The 25,765-nt window shown below is 36.7% G+C and overlaps 3 protein-coding genes across 20 annotated transcripts; 1 reads left to right on the top strand and 2 right to left on the bottom strand.

Annotated features, from left to right (window-relative positions):
- The first annotated feature begins 2,885 nt into the window (after window positions 1-2,885).
- Window positions 2,886-8,391, top strand: LOC107770023 (pentatricopeptide repeat-containing protein At4g20740). 18 transcript variants are annotated; one of them, XM_075237960.1, is made up of 6 exons: window positions 2,886-3,448; window positions 4,436-6,187; window positions 6,611-6,726; window positions 6,994-7,123; window positions 7,249-8,086; window positions 8,192-8,391. In XM_075237960.1, exons 1-2 carry the CDS (start codon window positions 3,022-3,024, stop codon window positions 6,172-6,174), a joined length of 2,166 nt encoding a protein of 721 aa, XP_075094061.1. In that variant the 5' UTR covers window positions 2,886-3,021; the 3' UTR covers window positions 6,175-6,187; window positions 6,611-6,726; window positions 6,994-7,123; window positions 7,249-8,086; window positions 8,192-8,391. The 18 variants fall into 18 exon arrangements, with proteins under 18 accessions (XP_075094061.1, XP_075094064.1, XP_075094060.1 ...); XM_075237963.1 differs by lacking the exon at window positions 6,994-7,123 and having other exon boundaries at window positions 6,627-6,726; window positions 7,690-8,086; XM_075237959.1 differs by having other exon boundaries at window positions 6,627-6,726; window positions 6,994-8,086.
- Window positions 8,392-8,836: 445 nt separating this feature from the next.
- On the bottom strand, window positions 8,837-13,117 carry LOC107770066 (uncharacterized). The gene is made up of 2 exons (XM_016589335.2): window positions 12,739-13,117; window positions 8,837-9,128 (listed from the first exon to the last, which is right to left on the bottom strand). The coding sequence occupies exons 1-2, from the start codon at window positions 13,036-13,038 to the stop codon at window positions 8,997-8,999; spliced, it is 432 nt and encodes a 143-aa protein (XP_016444821.1). The 5' UTR covers window positions 13,039-13,117; the 3' UTR covers window positions 8,837-8,996.
- An 888-nt stretch (window positions 13,118-14,005) lies between these two features.
- LOC107770073 (glycosyltransferase-like KOBITO 1) lies at window positions 14,006-24,827 on the bottom strand. Its single transcript, XM_016589341.2, has 11 exons — window positions 24,416-24,827; window positions 23,191-23,340; window positions 22,819-22,871; window positions 22,132-22,240; window positions 21,921-22,055; window positions 21,753-21,797; window positions 21,160-21,347; window positions 20,835-20,976; window positions 17,589-17,635; window positions 17,278-17,365; window positions 14,006-14,659 (listed from the first exon to the last, which is right to left on the bottom strand). Exons 1-11 carry the CDS (start codon window positions 24,761-24,763, stop codon window positions 14,375-14,377), a joined length of 1,590 nt encoding a protein of 529 aa, XP_016444827.1. The 5' UTR covers window positions 24,764-24,827; the 3' UTR covers window positions 14,006-14,374.
- Between the last annotated feature and the right edge of the window lie 938 nt (window positions 24,828-25,765).

Genomic DNA, 25,765 nt, shown 5'->3' with positions numbered 1-25,765 from the left:
CTAGGAATTGCCATAGATATTTTTATTACCATTTTTTTCCTCTAACTTGTATAAAAATAATTTAAAAAATAGAAAGTTTCCATTGGGCCCATTTAGGATCGTTTGGGCCCGCTTAGGATCGTTTGGGCCCGCTTAGGCCCGGGACCGACCCACTTAACACGGGACCGCTAGTTCGTGGTCTCGGTCCCGGACCGGTTCCAACGAGAAGCCCGCGAAGCCCGGGACTACTTAGGACCGGCCCGCCTAGGACCGGGCCTGCGAAATCCACTTAGGACCGGGCACGACCCACATGCTGCCCCTAGTTGAAATTGTGTATTGCCCTTTTTGGGAAAGGTATTTCAAGATTAAATGATGTGCTACTCGTTTATGCTTCTAACTTGTGCTTTGATTGCCAACCATTTTACTCCATTTCTTGGAAAGGAATTCATTGTGTTTAAAGTCTTCATTGTTAATAAACTTAAAGTTATGATTTCCGGAATATTCTATATATTGATGTTTGATGGTGATCCTTGAAAGTAAAGAAAAGAAAGTGTGGAATATGAAATACGGTCGTCGTGCCATGAATAAGGAATCTTGTGAATGGCCAAAAGAACCAAAAAATTATTGTGGTTTTGAGTGGTTGAAAATACTAATGAAGGTTTATACAATGTGAAAGATGATGAGGTGAATATATTTGTAATTATATTACCTTTGTGTGCAAAAACAAAAAATATTTTTGGGAGTATCATTAGCAAACCGAGGAAGGGTGGGTCATAAGGCCACACCCGAAATTACACGTACCGGTGTAAGGGTGGATTGTGATTATTCCCCTTATTTGGGATGAGATTGATATTAGCTGGAATTGGAAAGTCAACCCACACGACTTATGTAGGAAGGTGGCCTAGCCGATCGGGTGGAGATCGGACGCCATATTGCGCACATGGTGGTACTACTCTTGGTAACACATTTCTTTCACACCACATGTCAAACCACATTGTTCATGGGGAGATAGCCTAGCCGATCGGGCGTGATCGGACTCCGTGCTAAAAACATGGTGGTATATCGGTGCAAATGAACTCCCAATAAAAAATATATACTATTTCGTATTTTGAAAATTGGTATGTTTTAAATAGGCATTTGAATATTGTTGATTGTGGCTTGTTGTTCATATAGTTTTTCCTTTCTTATGTTGGCATTCTATTTTGCAAGTGGGCATTTAGCTTTACATACTAGTACTATTCTAAATGTACTAACGTCCTTTTTTATCGGGGGCTCTGCATCTTCAATGGATACAGGTGGTTCGTCAGCAGGTGGTTTTGACTCTTGTTAGCAACTACTCTCTATTCAACAGATTTTGGTGAGCCATACTCTGTTTCGGGCTTCATGTCATTTGACATTGTATGTTACATTTTGAGGTATAGCCGAGGCCTTGTCGCCGGCACATCCATACTACTCTTCTGTTGTACTTAGAGGCTCCGTAGACAGATTGTGAGTGGTATATGATTTTGGGAATTAAACTAGTAAGTGTTGGTATTTGGGCGAACATGTTTTCATCATATCAGTAAACTTGTTATATTTTGGAAATCATAAATGAATATCCTTTAGTAATGGAAAATATTGTGGAACACTTGACCATTCTCGTGTCTATCACCTGTACTGATTCTTATATTGTTAATGGGCAAGATTGGGTAGAAGGCATCTAACAAGCTTGCTTAACCGGGGTATCTCGGTTGAGCGCCGGTCGCGCTCCCCGAGATCGGGGCGTGACAGAGAGTGTCATGACCCGCCACATCATCATACCACCTAGGTGCTATTTGGCACATATTAATGCCCTGTGGAAGCTTACATATGAAATAGACTAGCACATGTAGGAAGGTTCCAGAGAAATATGGAGATTTCTCATGGAGGACCTTAGAACCCTATGGAATTGTTAGAAAAGTCCTTAGAAGATTCTAGCTATGTAGAATATTCTAGAGAAAGACTTACTTGTAACTAACAAGGGCCTTGTGTAATAATTATTACTTACTCACTAGCCCCTGTGAAACTATTATATAAAGGAGGTTATTCATTTGTAACTTATCAAACAAAAATAATCAAGTTCTCTGCAATAAAAAGCTTCCTTTGGCCATTCTCCTGTGTTCTAATATTCCCTTAGCTATCTTTAATGTAGTAAGGCTGACTTGGCATAGCAAGAACATGAACAAATTGTGTAAAATTGTGAGCAGGGTATTTAGTTAAAAACTAAGGACGTGACATTATGTTCTATTAAATGGTGATGTTATGTTTGTGTTAGGACACAGTTGTTAGCAGATTTTCTGTAAACATCTCTAGATTCTCAACTGTGGTCATGACTGCCTTTGGACAACCAAGAGATCCAACATAGCATACAAACCGAACATCACTCACGTGTTCTTTGTACATAAGTCTCGTCATTGGTGCTTTTAGTTTTAGTGTGACCTTGCTTAGGTAGCAAGGGAATCAAAATGAGCAAGTTTTTATCCGATACTCAAGTCCGACTCTGATTATGTAACTTTTTCGTTAACGAAACCAACTAATAAATCGCTCAACCAACTAAAAGGTTATGCAAACCACTCATAGAATCAAGAAAGATCAATCTATCAATTTAATACATTACAAAAGTAAAATATTTTTCTACTATTTTACAATTTTTAAGAACTTAAACTTATTGAACTATTTAAAGTATTTTAAGTTCAAATTCTACACTTTGATGCAGTGTTTTCACGAACTCTCGCTCCTTTATCATTTTGCATTACTGCTCATTTAATAAATTTTAAAAAATAAATATAAAAATATTGTAAGTAATTTGGGTTCTACTCGCTATTTTAATTTCACTTTTATTCTTTTACATTTGGTTACAGGCATAAGCTTTTAAAATTTTTGGTGTTTAAAAAAAAGGGACTAAGTGCGAAAATAGTTCCAAAGCAACTCCACTAGCACATTTACATGTCTGTGGTAGTTCATTCGAGTTTCGCCGCTTTCGGTTTCTGAAGAAGAAGCAAAAAACTCTGAAAGAACCTAAAAATGCCACCCAAATCTGCAGTACAACACAAACCATACTTTTTCTACGGCCACCGGAAACCGACACAGCATCGTCCTACAGTACAAGGCGGCCTTTTCTCTAATCGCCAAACCATAAACCCAAATCGCCCCACCCCCAAAAACTCACCTTCTTCTTCTGCTGATTTTGAGCTCCAAAAATGGGACCCAGATGACGATTCAGGCCTAAAATCCAAGAAAGACCCATCTCATGATTTTTTCTCTTTGGCTCAGCGCTTATCACCAATTGGTAGGTATATAGTTGATTCTTTCAGGAAACATAAGAGTTGGGGGCCACCCCTTGTGGCTGACCTTAATCGTCTGCGACGTGTCACTCCTAAGCTTGTAGCTGAAGTTCTCAAGCACCCTAATATTGATCCTAAAATTTCCTCCAAGTTCTTCCATTGGGCTGGTATTAAAAATTCACCCTTTTTTACCTTTTTGAATTTTGTTACTTTTAATCAATGAGGCTTCTTATTGTTTGTGTTTTCTTTTTCTTGTCTGCAAATATAATGTGCTATGTTGTCACTTTGAAATGGGAAAAGTTTCAACTTTTAATGCTGAGCACTTTTTTGTGTATTTAAATTTTATTTTGAAAATATATTGAATCTGTATAAAGAAGGGGAGCTTGGATCCTGCTATGCGCGGGATTCGGGGAAGGCCACACCATGTTGAGTATGGTGTATGTAGCCTTACCTTGCATTTCTACGAGATGTTGTTTCTGCCTGCTTGAACCCGCTACCTCCCGGTCACATGGGGCAACGTTTACTATTGCGCCAAGGCTTCCTCTCATATTTAATCTGTATGCTACTCTTCTTTAAGTGCTTACTCTTTTTTTGTGAAGAACGTGACATTTGAGCAGCAATTTTATTTTAATGACATTAAAGTTGCATACTTGTAATATTTTTCTGCAAGTTGTTGAATATATATGAATTGTTTTTCATTTTTAGTCTAAAAATGTGTCAATCTGACTCCAAAAAAATGAAAAGGGAAAATTCTTGTGGGACATAGAGAGTATGTAGAGCCGAGAGTCTACCGGAAACAGCTTCTCTATCTAGACAAGGTAGGAGTAAGGCTTCGTCCACAATACTCTCCCCAGATCACACTTGTGGGATTACACTGGGTTTGTCGTTGTTGTTGTTGTTGTTGTTGTTGTTGTAGATACAACCTGTGATTTGAGGCAGTCAACGACCGCGATTGTCATGGTTTTGATCTTTTGGCAGATTGCTATGTCTTAAATCGTTCTACATACAAAAAAGAAGAAACCCAAAATTATGCATTTTGTTATTCTGATTCTCAATGGTTGAAGAAAAAATGAGCAGAAGTAATAGACAAACGAATGATAATCAGCATTATTCTTGTATGTGTATCTGCTTATTCTTATAATGTATCTTAACAGGAAAGCAAAAAGGTTACAGGCATGATTTCTCTTGTTACAATGCCTTTGCTTATGGTCTGAATCGGGTGAATCAATTTCGGGCGGCTGATCAGGTTCCCGAGCTGATGCATATGCAAGGAAAGCCGCCTAGTGAGAAACAATTTGAAATCTTGATCAGAATGCATGGTGATGCTAACAGGGGTCTTAGAGTGTACTATGTGTATGAGAAAATGAAAAAATTTGGGGTAAAACCAAGAGTTTTTCTGTATAACAGAATAATGGATGCTTTGGTTAAAACCAATCATTTGAACTTGGCTATGTCAGTTTATGATGATTTCAAGAAGGATGGGTTGGTGGAGGAGAGTATGACTTTCATGATCTTGATAAAGGGACTATGCAGGTTAAAGCGGATGGATGAAGTATTTGAGCTTTTGGGTCGGATGAGAGGGAATCTTTGCAAACCTGATGTGTTTGCTTATACAGCAATGATAAAGATATTGGTTGCAGAGCGGAACTTGGATGGTTGTTCAAAGGTTTGGGAAGAGATGCAGCGGGATGCAGTTGAACCCGATGTTATTGCTTATTCAACTTTTATTAATGGTTTATGTAAAATTAATCAGGTTGAAAAAGGCTATGCGTTGTTTAATGAAATGAAACAAAAGAATTATTTAATAGATAGGGCGATTTATGGATCTTTGATTGAATCGTTTGTAGCAAATGGAAAAGTTGGTTTAGCTTGTGATTTGCTTAAAGATCTGATGGACTCGGGCTACAGAGCTGATTTGGCAATCTATAATTCTCTTATTGAAGGTTTCTGCAATGCAAAACGGATCGATAGGGCCTATAAACTTTTCCAAATCACAGTTCAAGAAGATCTTCAACCTGATTTTTCCACTGTAAGGCCCATATTGGTGTCTTATGCAGAGTCAAAGAGAATGGATGAGATTTGCAAATTGCTTGAGGAACTGCAGCGATTGAGCTATTGCATTCGTGATGATTTATCCAAATTCTTTACATTTATGGTAGAGAAGGATGATAGGATTATGATTGCTTTAGAAGTCTTTGAATATTTGAAAGAAAAAGATTATTGTGGTGTTCCAATATATAACATTCTTATGGAAGCTCTCTATAGGAATGGCGAGGTGACCAAGGCACTCACATTGTTCTCTGAATTGCGCGATTCAGATCATAAACCCGATTCATCGACTTACAGCAATGCTATCCAGTGTTTTGTAGAGGTCGGAGATGTACAGGAGGCATGTAATTGCTATAACAGAATTAAAGAGATGTCTTTGATTCCGTCGGTTGCTGCGTATCGTTCTCTTGTCAAAGGGCTTTGCAAAATTGGACAGATTGATCCAGCAATGATGCTAATTCGTGACTGCCTAGGCAATGTGGAGAGTGGCCCTATTGAGTTTAAGTATATTCTCACTATTATTCATGTCTGTAAAATGAATGATGCTGAGAAGGTAATGAAAGTTTTAGATGAAATGCTAGAAGAGGGCTATTCTCCTGATAATGCTGTATATTGTGCTGTAATTTCTGGCATGTGCAAACATGGAACAATTGAAGAAGCACGGAAATTTTTTGCAAATATGAGAAAGCGAAAACATCTTACTGAAGCCGACTTAGTTGTTTATGATGAGATGCTTATTGACCACATGAAGAAGACGACTGCAGACTTGGTGTTGTCTGGATTGAAATTTTTTGGTCTGGAGTCAAAGTTAAAAGCAAAGGGGTCTACCCTTTTAGCAGGTTGAAAAATGAAAATAGGTAATAAATCATAAACTTGTCATTCGTTTGCATCTTTTAACTTGTATGTGATATGAACTGCCAGGAATTGTCGCCCTTTTTTGATGTGGCATCTAAAGTTTTCCAGAACTTGAGTTTGCAAACTTGATTTTAAATTTTTTTTTTGGGGTTGGGGGGGGGGGGGGGGTAAAGGTCTTTCATTTTCTTAGATTTCCAAACTTAAGTTTTCGAGTTTTTCAGTAATTTGGAAACTAGTTTTTGGAGTTTTTAGGTTTCTGAAAAAACAAGTTTGGTAATCTTAAAAACACGTTTTGCAAAAACAGGAGCAAACAAACACTTTCCAAAATCTCTTTGAGTTCACAACCCTAGTTTTTGGAAAATTTCAAACAAAAACCACTTTAGATTTTTCACTGTTTCCCACATGTTACTACTTCAACTTTACAGGTAACTTGTTAAACAGATTCTGTCTGTAGTTGTTGGAGGGGCCAATCTATCCACAGGAGGATTATAAGTGCATATTCTCTTTGAGCGTTGAAAGACTACTCCGATGCTTTTTGAAGGTAACTTTGTTCAATTGGAGATTGAGCAATTCATTGGTAACTGAATCAAACTTTTCGGCCCAAAAAAAAAAAGAAACTAACCCTTTGTCTAGAGACTAAAGGAAAGAAGGAAAATGTACCTAAATTTGCCTTCTTTTTTTGGTTCAAGGAAGGGAAATGGCAAAAGATAGATAGATTTTCATTTTAAAGTCCTCTAGTTTCTCTCCGATCTCCCTATTGTTTTCCACTCTTGTGCTCTCTTTTTTTACATCGGTGTTGTCAGGTCAGCTTGACTAATCCACCAGGCAGCTTGTCCAGCTAACAAACACAAGTTGCCAAGGTAATCTTGATCATCAAGGCTGGAGCTGATGGAGTAACACAAAATGTTGTAGTTGAGATTCGAACCTGGGATCTCCAGGTTATTACTCTCATGCCTCAAGCACTAGGCCATCCCCTTAGGGACTCCATACTTGTGCTATTCTCTTTGCTTTCCGTCTTTCCCTAGCTTCCTGACATAGGAAAATGGAAATGTTGATTTGGCAGTGAGCTGGATTATGACCCTGCTATGAAGGCCCGTTTAGCAGCGGCATTGATGACTTCTGCCAATGTAGCACCGTCTAATAACCAGTTTGCTAATAACTTTTTGGTTATAAATTATAAAGGAGTGAAATTGTTTGATTAGCAGCCGAGCACAGCTGTCAGTTTATTTCATTTGTAAAATGTGAAGGCTTGAGGTGTTCACTCTCTACTGAAAGGTTGGCCTGACAATCACTAGGATTACGGGGAAATACCAGATGAGTAAAAGAACTTGCATAAGTTTATCATGTCTTTGTCTGCTTACAGGCCATAGCCTATCGCAATAAGGTTTACATCCAAATGCACAGCTAAGGGATAGATCTCATGGTTGTCTTGGCGAGAGCTAAATTCTTCTATCCAAGTATTTGCTTCTTATAAAGACAAGATATCCATTTGACTTTGCTGCAGGATTTTGCAGAAAAGATGATCATTCTCAAACAATTTTGGTGGATTAACTGCCAAGGGTTTGTCAGCTCCTCTTGGAGCATTTCTCCACTGAGACATGTTCAGTGAAAAATGTTCTAGTTGGGAGTCACCTATCGATTTATGAACAGATCTTTTTAGTTGCAACTTGAAGTTGGAAAGTGAGCTTATGCAGAAACTGACTGCATGTTGAAGTATATGTTCGGCCGGATGAAAGCATTTACATGGAAGTATTTGTCTTCTCTCTCTCTAAGTTGCTGCAGGTATAGGAGAGACAGGGGGAGAGAGAGTGAAAGTGAAAGAGACCATCTTGTTGTTTGGTGATGTGGAATGGTTTAACAGTGTCTAAGCGCAAGCTGAATGATTTGGTCAGAGAAGATTGGCAAGTATTTGTTTACTTTTTGTTATTTTCATGCTTTGAAGATTTAAATGTTCACTTGTGCCCTTGATTTTCTCGAGAACAATAATTTACCTTTGGTTTTGACAGATTAGAGGAAATGGATCATGCTTCAAGAACAGCATCATGGACGAGTTACGAAAGGGAATGTATATGTGCAATTGCAGAAAGATCTGTCAGTTTAATCCGATTTTTGTAACTATATGTAATAAATATTTTTTTCTAAACTTCGTAAAGATGAGACAAATATATTACCTTATAAAAAAAAACAAAAAACAAATACATCTTGGCAGAACGTCTTATGCAAATGCTGATTTTGCTAACTTTTGATTGATACTGTATAACTTGCAAAGTAACACACAGACTGCTAAGGATGGTTTTTCAATGATACATTTGAAAATTTTGTTCTGAAAACTTGTTAACTGATGGGGCGTTGTTTCTGCTCACTCCTTTTCTATAGTAGGTTTTCTCAGATCTCATGCACTCCTTTTCGATATGTAATTGAAGTTAAGCAGCTCATGAGCAAGAAAAGGAAATCAAAAGAAAGACAAAGTAAAGCAACAGTACTAAAGGAGCCGTCCATAAAAGGCCAAAACGCAATCAAGGGTAAAGCAGATGCAGTAGAAATTTACATTTTAGTTGGTGCTATATGAATCATTTCACCTTTTGCTTTTCAGTAACCAAAAGGTATTCTTTTATAATTTGGTAAAGAAATAGCAGGAGGAAACATAGCGCTTCATGAACATATATACTGTAATATTTTGAATTAGATAGCTTTAGTACAAAGAGTTCGGCTGAATAAAGACATTTTTGTAGTCAATGATGATATAGTGGTGCAGTGCTAAATTGGACCAAGAAGCTACTCTGTAGATCATAATTTTTTCACCTTAACAAATTACTTAGATGAAGGTTCAACTTCCCGTTTGGGTCGGTTACGTGTACGAGGAGTTGCAGGTTTTTCCTCTAACGGAGTAACCACAATGCCATCATCTTCCTCGCCTTCCATTATTGCTTTATTTACTGCAAGCTGTCCATTCAACAAGAGAAGTCAAATACAGTCCTCATACAGTCAAAAGCAAATTTTATAATGTGCACACAACAATTTGCTGAGAAAGAATCTGAAAATACAAACTACCTCAAAATAGTCCCATTTCTTTCTCTTAACTGTTGAGCTAATAAAGGTTAAAAGGCCAAAAAAAGAATCCAGAAGTGTGATACCCCAGCAAAACAGGAAAAAAAAGGGTGGCAATGGAATCAATTTGAAATATAGTGCTTGAAAAAATACAACTATGATCATTATGATCACTGCAATTACTCTAAATGCATAGTAGTAATGACCAATGTAGGGCACAAATAACTGAAAAACAACTCTCATCAAACGATATGATCACAATTCACAAGGGAACATTTTATTACTATATTTTTCTCTTGTAGCTTATAATGGGCATGCATGTGTGCGCGCGCGCGCTTGCCTGTGTGTATGTATGTGTACATGTTAAAGGTTTTGATCCAGTTAAAGGACATGAACACCATTTGAGTTTCTTCCAATGATTGAGAGATTCTTTTCTTTTTTTCTTCTTTTTCTTCCACTTCCAACTAATACTTGTGAGAATGCACGGGAGAAAAATCTACGGGAGAAAAATCTATCTTTTTTTATTAACAATGATACAATGAGCCCTATATATAATACATATTCTACTCCTACTACATATGGGACTAGGACATATTCTACTCCTACTACATATGGGACTAGGACTATTTACACATAACTATCTAACACTCCCCCTCAAGCCGGTGCATACAAATCATATGTACCGAGCTTGTTACATATGTAACTAATGAAAGACTAGTCAGAGACTTGGTGAAAATATCTGCAAGCTGATCATTCGACATACAAGGCCACTAGACTCCTCCTGAGCAACAAAACCAGGAGTTGGCCGAAAAGTCGCCGGAAAAATTTGAAAATAGTGAGACTAAGCCGAATTCCACACTACAAAATTGGTTCTAAAACACAATCAGAAAACAGAAACTTTCCTGGAAAATCATTGTCCACGCCAGAAAAAAGTGCACTGTTCACGCCGGAAAAATAAAGTTGTCAGAATTTGATATAATTTGTATGGGTAGGCTCGGAATCACTGGACGAGTAAGTTGTCCTGAAGAAGTTTTGTCAAAAAGTGACCGGAATGGCTCACACGCGCCGGAAAAGTTATTGTAGCTCGTCGGAACCCTAGTTTTGGCAGCGCGTGGAGGCGCGTGACTTCTGCCGGAGCGATTGACCGGGATTTTGTCGCCTGACTTTTCCGAACAAGATGGTAATGTTAGTTTTTCGCACAATACTTACCGATGAGGAGATAACACAAATCAATCTTAAGTGGTCAACCGGAAAGACACACGGTGACTGACTTTTCTGTTCAGATGGGATTGGAATTTCTGGGGTTTGGTCGCACAAGAGTTTCAAATCTGATGGTGGTACTGGTATATGCACAGTACCACTGTAGCAGTGATGAACCCTGGGAACAAGACGAAGTTGCCGGAAAATTGCACGACGATGAGATATTTCTTCCCGGATGTCGTTGGAATGACGCACAATGATAATTTTCTCACTGAAGCTCTGATACCATGTGAGAATGCACGGGAGAAAAATTTATTTATTAACAATGATACAATGAGTCATATATATAATACATATTCTACTCCTACTACATAGGGGACTAGGACATATTCTACTCCTACTACATATGGGACTAGGATTATTTACACATAACTATCTAATAATACTCAATCGGATCTGTAAAGTCATTAAAATCTGATGCCCCATTTAAATCACATCCTATACATATGCCAAAGACATGCATCTTGTAATTATGAGAAACCACCAATTTCTAAGTGTCCAACATGTATCATTGGAAAACATAGATCTTTGGCAGAGTTTGTACTTTATAAAGACATTAAGTGTATGATAGGTCTAAACATTGTATATGTGAACTCTTATCAACCAGAAAATCAGGGTATGCACTGGGACCTTCAATGCATTGGCTGATGTATTGTCTAGGGAGAGTACAAGCATAAATACATTATTCTTCCAACGCGAAATAAGATAGTACACTCATGAACATTCTTCATCTAGTTTTGCACATACTGACTACTCCATAAAGGGCTCAATAAATCAAATTGCAAAATAGGTGCAAATTGTGTGAAGCTTTGCCATCTATAAATCTAGTCTTCTCATATTGCAGCGAATATATGTCCAATTGTTCTTGGTTTCCTCCTAGCAAAGACTGTCCAAAAATTTAAAGACATGCATCAAGTAATGCTCACTTCGCTCTATAAACATTTTCATAGCATCATCTCTCAATTCAGTGGCATTTACAGTTACACTGCTAATCATCCAGGAGCCAAATAGACCTGTCTGCTTTCCTTGTCAAGGGAATGACTGATGCCTTGGTACTTCACAGAATTATGCTAACAGGTTTGCACTCTTTTGTAGCACCATGTCCAATTGAGGGGGGAAATACTATACGTCATTCCCATTCCAATCAAGTAGCATATCCACACTAGAACTGAAAAAGTTTGACAATGAAAAGACTACAGACACAGAAGATAGCGTATATCAGCACACGTAAACCAAGAATTGCTGATTCAAGTCTTAGATGGCAATTTTTTAAAATTTGCAAAAACTAAGTCTGCAAACTCAGTTTTTTGCAACTCTGAAACAAAACCCACCTAAGTCTGTCGAGTCATGCAAAAAACCCCCCCCCCCAAGCTTTAAGGAAGTTGGCATTGGCTCGAGCATTAGCATCTTCCCTGGCTATACATTCATAACCTTATCTAATAAGCTCCCTCGTCTGAGCCCTCACTTCTACTCGATATTGTCAGATCCTCCAAAAAGGTTGCCACACCCGCGTCAGATCCTCCAAAATCTAAATTTCAAGGATCTGACACGGGCATAGCAGCATCTTCTGAAGGGTCTGAGCAACATAGGTTTTACTGGAACCCCTCCAACACCACCCCCCCCCCCCCAACAACACACACACACACACACACACCACAGACCTTACATGTCTCACCAGCAAAAGAAAATAAAGAAGTATAGATTTCCTCCAACACATTATAGTACAATAGTTATTGTCTAATGTTAATATAGATGTCTTAAATATGGCAAGTAATGCAAAATCTGACAAAACATATCAGTAAAAAAAGAAAAAGAGAATTTCAGGTAGACTTCAAATTTCATCAAGCCCCTCCCTCCACTCAAGAAATAATCCAAGACCAATAAATGCTGATGTGAGTAACAAAATCAGAACACTAAAACAATTAATTAGATAACATAAGAAGTGTAAATATAACTGGATGCCGATACAATTACTCTTGCTAATTTTCCTTTACGTCACTTCCAAAGAATTTTAAGTAACCTAAAAAAATGGACCATGAACCTATATTGAGATAGACAAACACATTTTAATATAAGGAAATCAATAACCTTTTAATACGCTTATAAACATCTAAATTTATCTATATAAAAAGTGAACTGAATAATGTCTGAATTAAGTTAAAATTGGTCGAATTGAGTCTCAAAACAGAGTAGGGACAAAAATTAAGGGACGGAGGGAGAAAAAAAAAGTATATGGAAGTATTACCTCTTCGAGGAATTTCTTGTCGAGATTATCAGCAATACGGGCAGAAGTGAAGATGGTGATAGCAAGGAGAGAAAGTGGGAATATCAAAGCAAATATATAGCTGCTGCTACTTATTCCTCCTCCTGCACGCCTCACCACTGATAAGCCTCTGCTACTCTTCTTCAATTTCCGGCTATGCAATTGAAGAAACGGCGGCGTATTTCGGGAAGAAGAACCCAAAAAGAGCTGCTGATGTTGGGGCTCATTGAATCGGAGGAAAGTAGAAGAAGAGAGCGAGTTGGAGAGTATCATACTCGCCATCAAAGACTGGTTGGTTTTCAGTTCGTTATCGTTTATTTTGAAGAATTACTTCACTTTTTTCTTTTGCCCCTCTACTTGGGCAAAAAGATGAATAAAGATGGGTCAAATAACAAATTAAAATCCAACCCATCCAACATAAATCTACTTTTCTATTCTATTTCTTTTGGAAAAAATGTGAAAGGTGTATATTTTTAAATTATTAAACTTAAATACTTTTAAATTTACATAATTTTGAATCTTTAAATTTTATATTTAGATTGGATTACATCTTGGCTCGGATATTTCAATATTTTGACATAATAGATCATTTTAAATTCACTCTGTTGGTCAAATATACAAACAAGTAAAATCCAATCCATTTAGACTTGACAAGTTACTACAAAAATGTGTTGATGTTGCCACATCTACCATACTCATTTAGGAACTAGCCATCTTACCACATGCCAAACATGTACTTAGGATCGTTGATGGTTACATGTTAGTTATGCAAGGATTATAATGGTAAGGAAGTTTAAATGGTGATAATTGAATTGTTATGTGGTGATTAATAATGTATGAATTATTATACAAGGACGATAAAGAAGGACTTTTGTCTGGTTACATATTCTAAGGACTTTTGTCTTAAAAGTTTTATTTCCATTTCACAATCTATTAGATACCCACATAACTTAATGCGCATATTATTTTATACCATCAACCAAATACAGCATAAGCTATATCAAAAGTAATTTTTATTAATCCCTCTAACAAAACATAATATTAGTTTATGCTGAGATCATTTACGAATTCTGCCAACCAAACGGCCTTTAGATAACTCCATCCCTTCATAGTAACTTCACTCTTTAGAAATCAGTGCTTAGTAATTTTCTCATTTCTCTTATCTTCTTTTGTCAAGGCTTTATCATGACCCGAACCCCGGATTCAAGATAAGAAATGATTTTAGTAAACAGCCAATCAAAGCATGTGCTTCAGAAAACAAGAGCCTCAAAAATAATCAACTCGTTAGAGGTCGAGTTACTATACATTAAGAATAACCCCTCATCTCCATACCATAAAGTTGGACCTCTGAAACTAAAATCCTTCTAATTCCACCCTCCCCCGCCCAACTCCAACATCTGTATGCTTCTCTGTATTACAACATAAATTTACACCTCCGCTTGGGTAATGATCGGGAATAGCCATAAAAACCGAAGCAAGAACGAACTCCCACCCATGAATCTGCTAGCTTACATCTTTAGCTATACTACACTCTGATACAAATGAAAACATAGCATGTTCGTCATCCACTCCGTCAAGTTGACAAAAGAAAGCAGCAGAAGCCATGAAAGGAGAACAATTACGCTTCGGTTATGACATCTTCATCTATGCCTGGGGGTGGCCGTGGTGGAACGGCTTCTTCATGAAATTCAAAGTGGGAAGCACTTTCCTCTAAAATCCTTCTGGTAGCTTGAGAATGTTGATTTCTACCAATCTTTCTCGAAGGAAGTGTCTCAGAGGCAGCAGCCTTTGATGAATTGCTACTTTCAATGGATGCTAAAAATTTGTCCTTTGATAGAGATTTCTGAGCAGATGAAACTATAGAACTGAAAACACCACTCTCCCTCAAACCTTGGACAATAACCTGCACATGTAAAACAGAAAAGAATGAACAAAGAAAGCTACAGTTGGAATGAGTTATAACAATGTTTCTGACATTCTAGGGAAACTGCACAAGAGATCTCGACCATCTCAGGAGAACAAAATGCAGGCATTGTCTTGCTGGAATAAAGACGAACAGAATGTTTGAGCAGATGATGGAAGGATCTAAATTTCCCCAACACTAACTCTTACTCTACATTCAGGGACTTCAAAAGTTGTCATTTCATGGCTGCATTTGACTTGCCATTGCCATAAACCTCTTCATTTTCCAGATATCGCACACTGATTTTCTACTTCATTCCTAATTCTTTTTATAGCCAGAAAAAACCCATCTGAGTTAGTTGGTTCGAAAAAAAGAAGAAGATATAGTTGGTCCAATCCTAATTTTCCTCATAGGTTAAAAACTCGAGGGAGCATGGGCACGCCTCTGCACCCTACTCCCAAAGTCCCACTTAAATACCATGTTTAGTGTCAATGACAAGGTTCAAACCCTACCCCCTAAGGTTAGTGGTTTCTGTTGGATAACACTACAGGGTGCTTGCCTAACTCAGGATAACCTTCTCAGAAGGGGTTTCCAACTTGCCAACAGATGCCATATGTGCCTTAGCAATCATGAAACAATCAATCACCTGTTCCTCTACTGTACAGTTGCAGCAAACATTTGGTCGATGTTTATTTCACTTTTTGGTCTACATTGGACTATGCCTCGGAATGTCAGGGATGCCTTTGTGAGCTGGAGCTCCTGGAAAGTTGAGAAGTCCATCAAGAGAATCTGGTCTATGGTTCCTGCTGTTATTTTGTGGTGCATATGGACAGAGAGGGATCAAAGATGCTTTGATGGCATTTCAACTGCCAGACACAAACTTAAGGCTGGATGTTTAGTTTTACTTTTTTGCTGGGTGAACCACAGTATTGTAATAGGTTTTTGTCCTTCCTAGGAGCTGATATCTCCTTTTCTTTTGTAATCATTGCATCTTCTGGATGCCTTTTAATTAATATACAACTTACTTCATCAAAAAAAAATGACAAGGTTCAAACTATGCCCAATTCACACATCCCGTGTTGCGTCTTTACCCCTAAATCAAAGCCTTGGGAGCACTTCATCCCTAATCTTTCTGGGGGACAGTCTCTCTCTCTCTAGATATATATTGGAATACAGAAAATATACTAATACTTCCTACTTCATTTTTACACTTGTTTCTAAACAATCGCCCAGTTCTTGCATGCCATATAATCCAAAAAAGACACAAACATGATGCTTTCATGTTGGTCTCTGTATTATCCAATTTGTAGCCGCTTCTTCCATTGTCAGTGACAATATGCATGAAATATAATCCCTAATCTTTCTGCGCGGCAGTCTCTCTCTCTAGACATATAATGGAATAGAGAAAATATTTTAATACTTCCGACATCATTTTACACCGTTTCTAAACACATTCTCCTATTTCTTGCATATAATCCAAAAATGACACAACCACGATGTTTTCATGATGCTCTTCTGTATTTTCCATTTTGTTGTTACTTCTTCCATTGTCCTGACAATATGCATGAAATATCAAACGAAGAAAACACAAGTGTCCACGCTGACAGAGACTATGTGATCCTCATCCTCATCCTCTCCCAACTTTTTATGGTAGAAGAAGATGGGCTGCGGTAGAAATTTCTTCCACATTTTTTCATTTATTTTTAATCTATTTAGATTAAACTTTATCTTTATTAGTAATTTTCTTAGAGTTTATCTTAAAAGATTATCCTTTAGTTTGAATTTATCTTTATCATTAATTTTATTTTTATAAAAGTTCTTTGTTTTATGAGTCTAGCATATGCAAAGGTTACCTACCAATTAGGACTTCTTTTGTGAAACCTGATTAGACACACTTCAGTTGACGAATAACAGTTTATAAATAGATTCTCTCTTATTCTTCTCTCTCATTTCTCCTATTTCGCTTTATTCTTCTCCTCGTTTTCCCTCCTCCCTTCAGGTACCACATGAATTTTGGTATCAGTAAACAAGTTTCATTTATCATACCATTGCACTCTTAATTTTGCATCGTGTTGCTGATATCTTCATCATCTTAAGTTGGTGATATTCTACGGGTATACGCTACCTCCCACTAGCACAAGTACAGGATAACTCTGTCCACCAAGGCTTGGACAATGAGAAGAAATCACTTAGTGTTTTTGCCTCCACTGGGATTTGAACCCGACACCTCGTGAATCTCAACCCACTTCATTGACCACTAGTCCATCCTACGAGAATTAGTTCTCCAAGGATGTCCTCCCACAGCCAAAATTCTTCCCGAGCAATACCCTATTTCCATTTCCAACACAATAAACGATATATAGAACATATTTCCATCAGCTTCACATGGTTCTTATCAAAATTGATGCTAGAGATATGTACTCATTTCAAAGGCTACACTATTCTTGTGTTCTAGGACTTACAATGTGATAGGAAGATATTCTTTTAAGAGGACCTATTAAAATCGTTCTTGTTCAGACTCTTTCGCCAGAGTAACCTCCTCTCTTTTTTCCTATTCAGAAAATTGCACTTTTGGACCCAAAGAAAAAGAATTCCAAAGTCAGGTTGTCCAGGCTTACCATGGGAGCATAAATACGAGTTAAAATGCCTTTCCTCAATAGTTTCAGGTTCACCGCTTTGTCAGTCCATACCACATGTTCACGATACCTGACCAAGATAAAGGCAAATAGATCTTTACTAGCATTAACAACCATATATTCTTCAACAAGAGTTTACAAAGTGGAAACATATAGCAGCTTCAGAATTTCAAAATATCTATGTTGATGAATAAATCAAGAACATAACTAATCCAAAAAGCCAACTGAGTGCTACAAAAAGAGAGCTGACCGAGATTAAATTGGATTTAGCAGCTATTTAAAATAGTGATTACCAGTTTAACATCTCATCTTCTGTGGCAGTTGAAGCAATAATAAATGCCTGCAGAAGATACAGCATATTATCACACCATATTAGCTTATAAGCTATCAAAGTCAAGAAAATAAAACACAACAGTTGACATTATATCAATAAACCATCAACTGATAGTAATTTTTTCCATAGAAGCAGAGCAGGAAGACTACATTTTATTAGAACGATTTGCTCAAAATTCAATCATAAAAGAGGGCTGAACAAAATTATTTGCACAAAACCAAACTATGGATATTGTCTAAGATTGATTCTCCAACAACCAGACTACCAATAGTTTAAAAAGGAAATACTTTTTTTTAATAATCGTGATGTTCGGACCAGCTTGCGCACCTCGATGGGGTACTTGCTACCTCCCACTAGCACAAGTACCGGATAACTTTGTCCACCAAAGTTTGGACAAATGGGAAGATATCACCTGGTATTTTTGCCTCTGCAGAAATTTGGACTTGAGATATCATGGTTCTCAACCCACTTCATTGACCACTAGGCCACACATTTGGGTGCAAAAAAACTTCTCGTCCTAAATAATTTAAACCACATGTAGAGTAAAAGAATCTAAACAAAGCATGCCATTAGGAATGTTTTTCCGTCATTTATTCTACCACTATAATGCCACATGTATTCCTAATAACGAGCTACCACAACTATATATAACTACAATCAATGTCACAACAACAACATCGCTAAGACTTGATTATCGCATCCACATAACTTATCTCGCAAACTTGTTTAAGGCGTACACGAGGAGTGCCTAAAATTGGCATTGCAAGATTAGTTAGTATAAGAAGGATCAAGTTAAGGAGAAATTAGACGGAATTATGATGCCAAAAATGTAGATTATAAGATCTAGATTCAGTCCAACAAGAGAATGAGATAATATGTGAAGGTAGACAACTCTACACTTTTTGCCTTTGACAAAGAGTACTCTTTTCAAAAACTATTTAATGCTATGATAGATGCAACAAGAAGAGGATGGGAGGTGAAATAGAGAGAGGTGTCATTGGTTATCTTTTATAACGGAGAATTCACTGAGGACTAGTGAGGCATAGTTCTAAACGCAATCAATATATGCCTGCCCTCTAGCCTTCTCCACTTAAATACCATATTTTTGTTTGCGACAAGTTCAACTGCATGATGTGCATAACCAGCGCTACGATCTTACCACTAGTCTAAGGTCGTGGGGGCGAGAAAGTGTCGTGTTATTTCTTTGTTTGGTAAGTAAAATAGAAGGTGAAGTAAAAAAGAGATCATGTCCTATCCCCATGTAGATATAAAGAAGTAATTACGTTATGTCCAAAATGTTACCTCAATATTTTTTCTTGGAGTCATACAAATGAGTTCGAGTAATTTCAAGGTGTATTTAGTCTGAGTCAAGACGAGAGAAGTTGATGTACGTTTGACTTCGAGTCCTAAGAAAGAAATGAAGAACACCAAGATCTTTCATGGCGAAGTGCTTCTTTTCATAGTTTCTTGATGGTAATAACTCGCTTCTTAATGCCTTCCCAAGTTTTGTCTCGTAACAGTTGACAAGTTCAAACCTAAGGATAATCAAGATATGAAATAAAGCAACTATGTTATTAGAACATCATTTATTTGCCCTACTAACTAATAAGCAGAGAAGTATCCACAACCTACCATTAAGCCAAAGACTTGAATGGATCATAAAGCTTGTAGACTTGTTGTATTTTATCCCAAGTCGGGAGACTAAGTAATCTTTTTTTGACGTTAGCATATTAAGTCCATAAAATTGAAATGGCTTCCACGCATCAGAGGAAAAATAATGACAAGCAAAATAAAAATATGTTAGCACTAATTTTTTTGAACTTCTTCCATATGACGCAGTGTTTCACTATCAAATGGATATTGTTATAGTGTCCAACACACATCTGTGAATGGTGAAAGATTCAGCACCATTTATCTCCAGCTTAAACCAACTTGGTTTAGTACCAACGTCATTTTTTTTCAAACTTAGACAGCCAAATTCCGACACTCAACTTGTTTTGCCAACATAAAGTCCCCTACTTTATATGCTAGTAAAAAAGTTGTTGATGGGAAACTAAGTTGTCTAAGTTTGAAGGAAACGACATTGGTACTGAACGAAGCTGGTTTAAGCTGAAGATAAATAGTGTTGACCCTTTCACCATTCACACTATCATGATGTGTGTTGGACACTATAACAATATTCCAATTAACAAAACACTGCGTCATATGGAATAGGTTAAAAAAATTAGTACTAGACATATTTTCATTTTGCGAGCATAGAAGTTATTTTAGTTTCATGGACTTAATATGCTAAAGCGCAAAAAGGGATCAGTTAGTCTGCAGACAAGAGATAGAACAAGTTACATGATCCATATCATTCTTTGGCTTACTTGTAAGTTGTGAATACTGCTCTCCATATTTGTTCGTAGGGCAAACAAAAGATATTCTAATAACACACTTGTCGTTTTATTCTATATCTTGATTATCTTTAGGTTTGAACTTGTCAACTTGTCAACTGCTATGATACAAAACTTGGGAGGGCAATAAGCGAGTTATTACCATCAAAATATCATTGTGTCATCAAAAACTATGAAAAGAATAAGAAATATTGAATTAACATTGTGGACATAACATAAATACTTCTCTATATCTATTTATTTTATTTTCATTTTTTCTGGTGGTTCACCTACTCCCTTTTTTAAAATTTTAAAAAGAAATAGAGTGGTTGAAGTATATCCCTTCTCTATTCACCTGTTAATTTTACCAAACAAAGGGAAGATTATGATAATTACTACACTTAACAAAGTAATTTAATGAGCCTCTCCCCTTACCTTACCTTACTCTTAAGGAACCAAAATAGGGTAAATACCAGTAGCCTAATCTATTTGAAACAGATTCTATCAGACCTTAAAGTAGGCTTCCAAAGGCTGAAGACATTTAGCATTGCTCTAAAGAATTCAAGTTGGCAGCTTCCCCACCCCGCACCCCTTTCCCTTTCCACCACCCACGCATCTTTCCTGAAACCCAGTAGCAAATTTAGCAGCTATCATAAAATAATGGATTAGATACAAAACAACTCCTCTCCAGCAACAACCATGAAGCTGTAAAAATTATGGAGCTACACTATCCAGCAGTAACGTGTAAACAGTACTAAACACAACAATAAGAAAAAATATTCTCTTACTTATACATATACATAAAAAATAGAAAAAGAGCAAAAACTCACAGATCTATCGAATTCCAACATGAAGCATCTCTTAACGTCATCCTTTGTGGGCTTACAACCACATCTATCTCGTCTTGAAGTCAAGTCAGAAAACTTGGAATATGTGTAATGCAGAACAGCAGCCTCCTCCAATTTGATCTCCCTGCCATATGAAAAAAAAAAATATATGACAGAATTCTTCTAGAATATCAGCATTACAAGGAAAAGCATTGGAATATTCATAGCATCAGGAAACAATTGAAAATCCCTTTAAGATTGCATGACCTTAGGGCCAAAAGCATAATTGACAGGTTATAATGTGAGAGATTATAGAGGCCAAACATACTTCGGAGTTTTCATGTAATTATGCCATCTATGAGCCCCATTGGGACGAAGATGGTCCTGAATTCGAGCAGCTGCTTTACCATTGCCATACGTCAAGAAGTAATTTGGATTGCCACGGGTTGCTTCTTTATACATGCCAAAATATGTATCCTTCGTTAGATGGTCATAATTCTTCTTGAACATTGACACCTATTGTGATGGGTACATTGGAAAAGAAAACAAAAGAAAAAACAGTCTTAGGTGTCATAGGCGAAGCTAAGTTCACATAGCTTTGAAAAACAAAAGATATGACAAAAAAAAACGCTTGAAAAAATTCTGATCATGAGGCCAATAACAGAACAAAATAAGAGTTCCATTATTTACCTCAAAGATCCCTGTCATGGTCAAACATATAAAGAAAATTAAATATAGGAAGATGCAACATTGCTGATTTAGACAAATTATCTCTCAATTGCTCACTGCACTTAAATAGCTGAATCAACGGAAACATATTCCTGTATCATATCATATCACTGTGATCGAAGTAGTTTTGCCCATAAACGACAATGAGCAGTAGTTCAGTAACAAAATAATGAATTGCAAGTTCCAGCTTACCTCCGTAAAAGGATCCTTGATGTCATCTCGTTCAACACTGCTCTCCTGAATTAAAAAAAAATGCATTAAAACACTTTATGACATTACATTGTAAACAACATGTTCTGAGAACTAATCAGACTGTCTATAAATATCTATTTCCTGGAACACTTTTTCCAACTAACTTACATAGTTAGGAAAGATAACCATGTCAACATTTGAAGGCACATCAAGCAGCAACTGCCTCAAAGAATACTCTCGAGCACCTGCTGGGTGTAATAACTCATCTGTGTCTAGATGAATTATCCAATCCATACCCCCATCCTGACATTTCAGCATGTATGTGGATCATCAGCTATGACTAGAATGATAGACAATGCAAAAGTAGAAGAATTCATACCCTTGCCATCACTATGGCCATCTCCATATTAAGAGATTGCTTCACAAAGAGCTCATAATTGCAAGGTTTATAGAAGAAACTCGACAGCCACGTTTCATTCCAAATCCGGCTAGGACAAAATGAAAAAAAGGACATCAGTGAAACATAGGTGGACAACATTAGACGTGCAAATGTGAAAGGTACAACCATTAACGAAACTTGAAGGCCACATTTCCTTCCCATCAAAGCAGATCAAAATTAGAAAATGTATGTCAACGGCTCAACGAAATGTATGCAGAGAAAATGACATGCTAATGCTAAAAGATGAGACATTTAGCCAATTTTCAACAACTCAACGTAAAGCAATTATTACAGTTACAGAAATAATGAAAATATGAACATAAGAAGAAACAAAGTTAAGCACCATAAGTATCATTTGATATTTCATAGCCCTTTTCTATTAATTTCTTACATTTCAGCCTCACCAAAACCAATCAACAAATTCTTATATTTTTAGAAATATTCCATGGTCAAAATAAATTGCAAGTCTATGTAATCTAACTGTTTCTCACACAATTGGAGCCAACAGGCAAGAAATTAATTGCAGCATTAACTTCTGTCGCGCAAATTCGGCATGAATCCAACCAAACAGAATACAAGAAATAATGGCCAGTCCTTGAAACAATCAGAAAATGTGAATTGACAGACCTTTTGGCTTGTTGCTCCTCTAGCTCTCTAGTTCTGTATATTACTTTTACTCCCTGCAGATCAAACAAAACCCAAGTTTAGGAAATTGAAATATGCCACTTGAGTCTTAAAATAAATGGGTAAGCTGGATTTGGCCCAGTATAGTTCAGCTTTATCTAAGAAAAGAAAGAAATACGTGAAAATGCATTAGAAGTAATCATTTCATAAGAGCAGCCACGGGATCGCTATTCTTGAAAACATCTAGATAGAGCTAATTGAGGGCAAGGCAAGGAGATGCAGCTGCTCAATAAAATCGTGCCCAATACCATTTAAATATCGTATTGATGAATCTTTAAATTCATTGAAAAGGAAAATACAGGCTGGGGAACTTACGGGAATGGATTCAAGGACTTTAGAAACATCAGGAGATGCGGCCTTTCCTTCCACGAAAAGCAAAAATGATGTTACCCCAATTACTTTATGATAGAACATCCATGGTAAGATCTGCTCTAGGCCAGCAGATGTACTGGTTGTAATACATATCTGCATATAGAGAAACATTAGTGTTCTGTTATAGGGCAACAATGAGTATAGAGAAAACATGTTACCAACTCTTAACTAGGGACAAATGCACTTAGAAATCTGTTAAGGAGATATCGTTTGGTTCAAGGTCCTGGAATTTCAAAAAGGAAAAGGCTGTAGAAACCTTTTTCCTGATAATTTTTTTGTTGTGCTAACAACTACTATGCCTCAATCCCAGGCTAGGTGGGGTCGGCATATGAATCACCACTATCCATTTAGCTCTATTTCGCTCCGAATGAATAAGTTGGAGATTTCCAATACTAGAAGTTCTGTAAAGTTTCTTTGACATATAATGCAACCCTCGACTGAACGAAAGCACACCATCATGACCAAGCATCCCGATACTGGACTTACTTTGTTGTGTTTTGGCCAGAAAAAGAAACTCTGAAGTATGCAATATGTCATTATTCAAGATACTTTTCCTACATAACTTCTTTTTTAGGGGGGTGGGGGAAAGAAGCAAAGGATGATCAACCTGCAACTGATCCTTTCTGTGAAATTTGGATGAATAATATATATCCTAAAGGTCCTCCTAATGCTTCTTCCTTATACAAATTATGCACTCTATGGCATTAAAAACTTTAGCTGAATAAAGTTCTATTTACTTAGTAAAATAGCTAATTTTTAATCTCAGTTATGCAGTAGAAGAAACTTAACTAAGAACTACTCACTCATTTGCCGGAAGGTGCTACAAAATGCAAAAAAAAAAGTGAGAATTTCTCATTTAGCTAAATGAGTTTAAGTTGTATGCATTGACGATGTAAGAATTATTGACATTGTCAGGTAGTTAATTACAGGTAAATCTCTTGATATGCATTAAGTGGTAATTTAGTAAAAATGGTAACCTATTGTCACAGGTTAAAATTCACTTATAGTGTAAATCTTTACATAGTCCGTCTATATAACTTAAATCCTAGCTTACAAATGGCATGAACTTTAGATACCAACAATGTAAATCACTTAAAAAAACGACCAGAACCCATTTGAGATCGATCAAAAGCCAAAACCCTCACAAGCAAATTTAAAAAAATGAAACCTTGGGTTTGAGATCTGAATGAAGTTTGAATTTCCAGTCTTTGTAGTAAGGAAACGACGGCGTGTTACTATGAGCGAGGAGAGAGCAATCTGATGAGTGAGAAGAAGAGTGAGCGACAGTGGACAGAGGAGAGCTGTCCATGCCGGGAAATTTGTGAGACTCTTCAGGTGACCATCGGGAGATTGGATCGTCAACTCCGCCACCACGCCATTGAAGAACAAAGGCAAAGACAGCTAAGGATAGAGGAAGGATTGTTAGGAGGAGAAGAACCTTCGAGAAGAATGATTGTTGGGAAGATGAAGAAGAAGAAGGTGGTTGGGGTCTGAGGGAGGTGTACAGACCCGCCATTGGAGAGGAGTTGAGGGGTGGAGTGAAAATTTTGGAAATCTTAAACAACTTTCGTAGTCTTTTAAGTTCTTTTTATTTTGCGCTTTGAACCCTCTTATTTGTTATCTTTACAATTACTCCAATTACTTTTGTTTTCTTATTAAGAAAACACAATAAGATGTAAACTTGTCCATATGTACAAAATGTTCCAAGTTTGGCGTCTTCACATGACATCCTACTTACCACAACATTTATCAAAAAAGTAAATCCTTTTTAGGACTATAACAAATAGTCATTGGCTTAGTTAGTGATGTTATTGATTGTCTGTTAATTGTAACAACACAAACTTAATTGATTTTAAGTGAAATAAATTGTGTTGAAGGATGTCTTTCAGATCTAATTAATACTAGCTTATTTGGTCAAGCTTTTTGGAAGTTAAAAATATTTATTTTAATATCTCGTTAGGTACATTGTAATTGACATATTATAGTATACCGAATTCAATGTAGAATAAAGATATATCTCATGCTATAAGCCATTTAGGAGCTACATATCCCTATAATGAATTATAGAACATGTAATTTTATTTTTAAAATTTTAAATGGTATATTCAACCTAAATATACTTTAGATTGGAATATCCTCCTTATTCTCTTACCTTGATCAGCTATGATAATAAATTTTTATGGTATGTAGAAATTTAAAATATTGCATAATATATTTTTATCAGTTATTAAATTGTATAATGTAATTTTATTAATATATTCGAGAAGAAAGACCATTGCAAAGAGGAACAAGAAGATGATGGTTGTTGTCTGAGGCAATCGCCATCGGGGAGGAGTTGGGGGTGCAGTGAAGTCTTAGTGTACCCTTAATAGTTACTGACTCTTTTAATTTTTATGCTTTGAACCCCTCGTATTCGTTATCTTTACGTTTACTTCAATTATTTTTATTTTTTTAATTACAAGATTCACTACCATATAAACTTGTCCATATGTACAAAAGAAATTAAATGACTATCTTG

This window comes from Nicotiana tabacum, chromosome 19 (genome assembly GCF_000715075.1).
Source record: "Nicotiana tabacum cultivar K326 chromosome 19, ASM71507v2, whole genome shotgun sequence".
In the NCBI taxonomy this organism is placed as follows: domain Eukaryota; kingdom Viridiplantae; phylum Streptophyta; class Magnoliopsida; order Solanales; family Solanaceae; genus Nicotiana; species Nicotiana tabacum.
The sequence above is the reverse complement of the archived record's forward strand: the minus strand, read 5'-3'. Positions and strand labels throughout refer to the sequence as shown.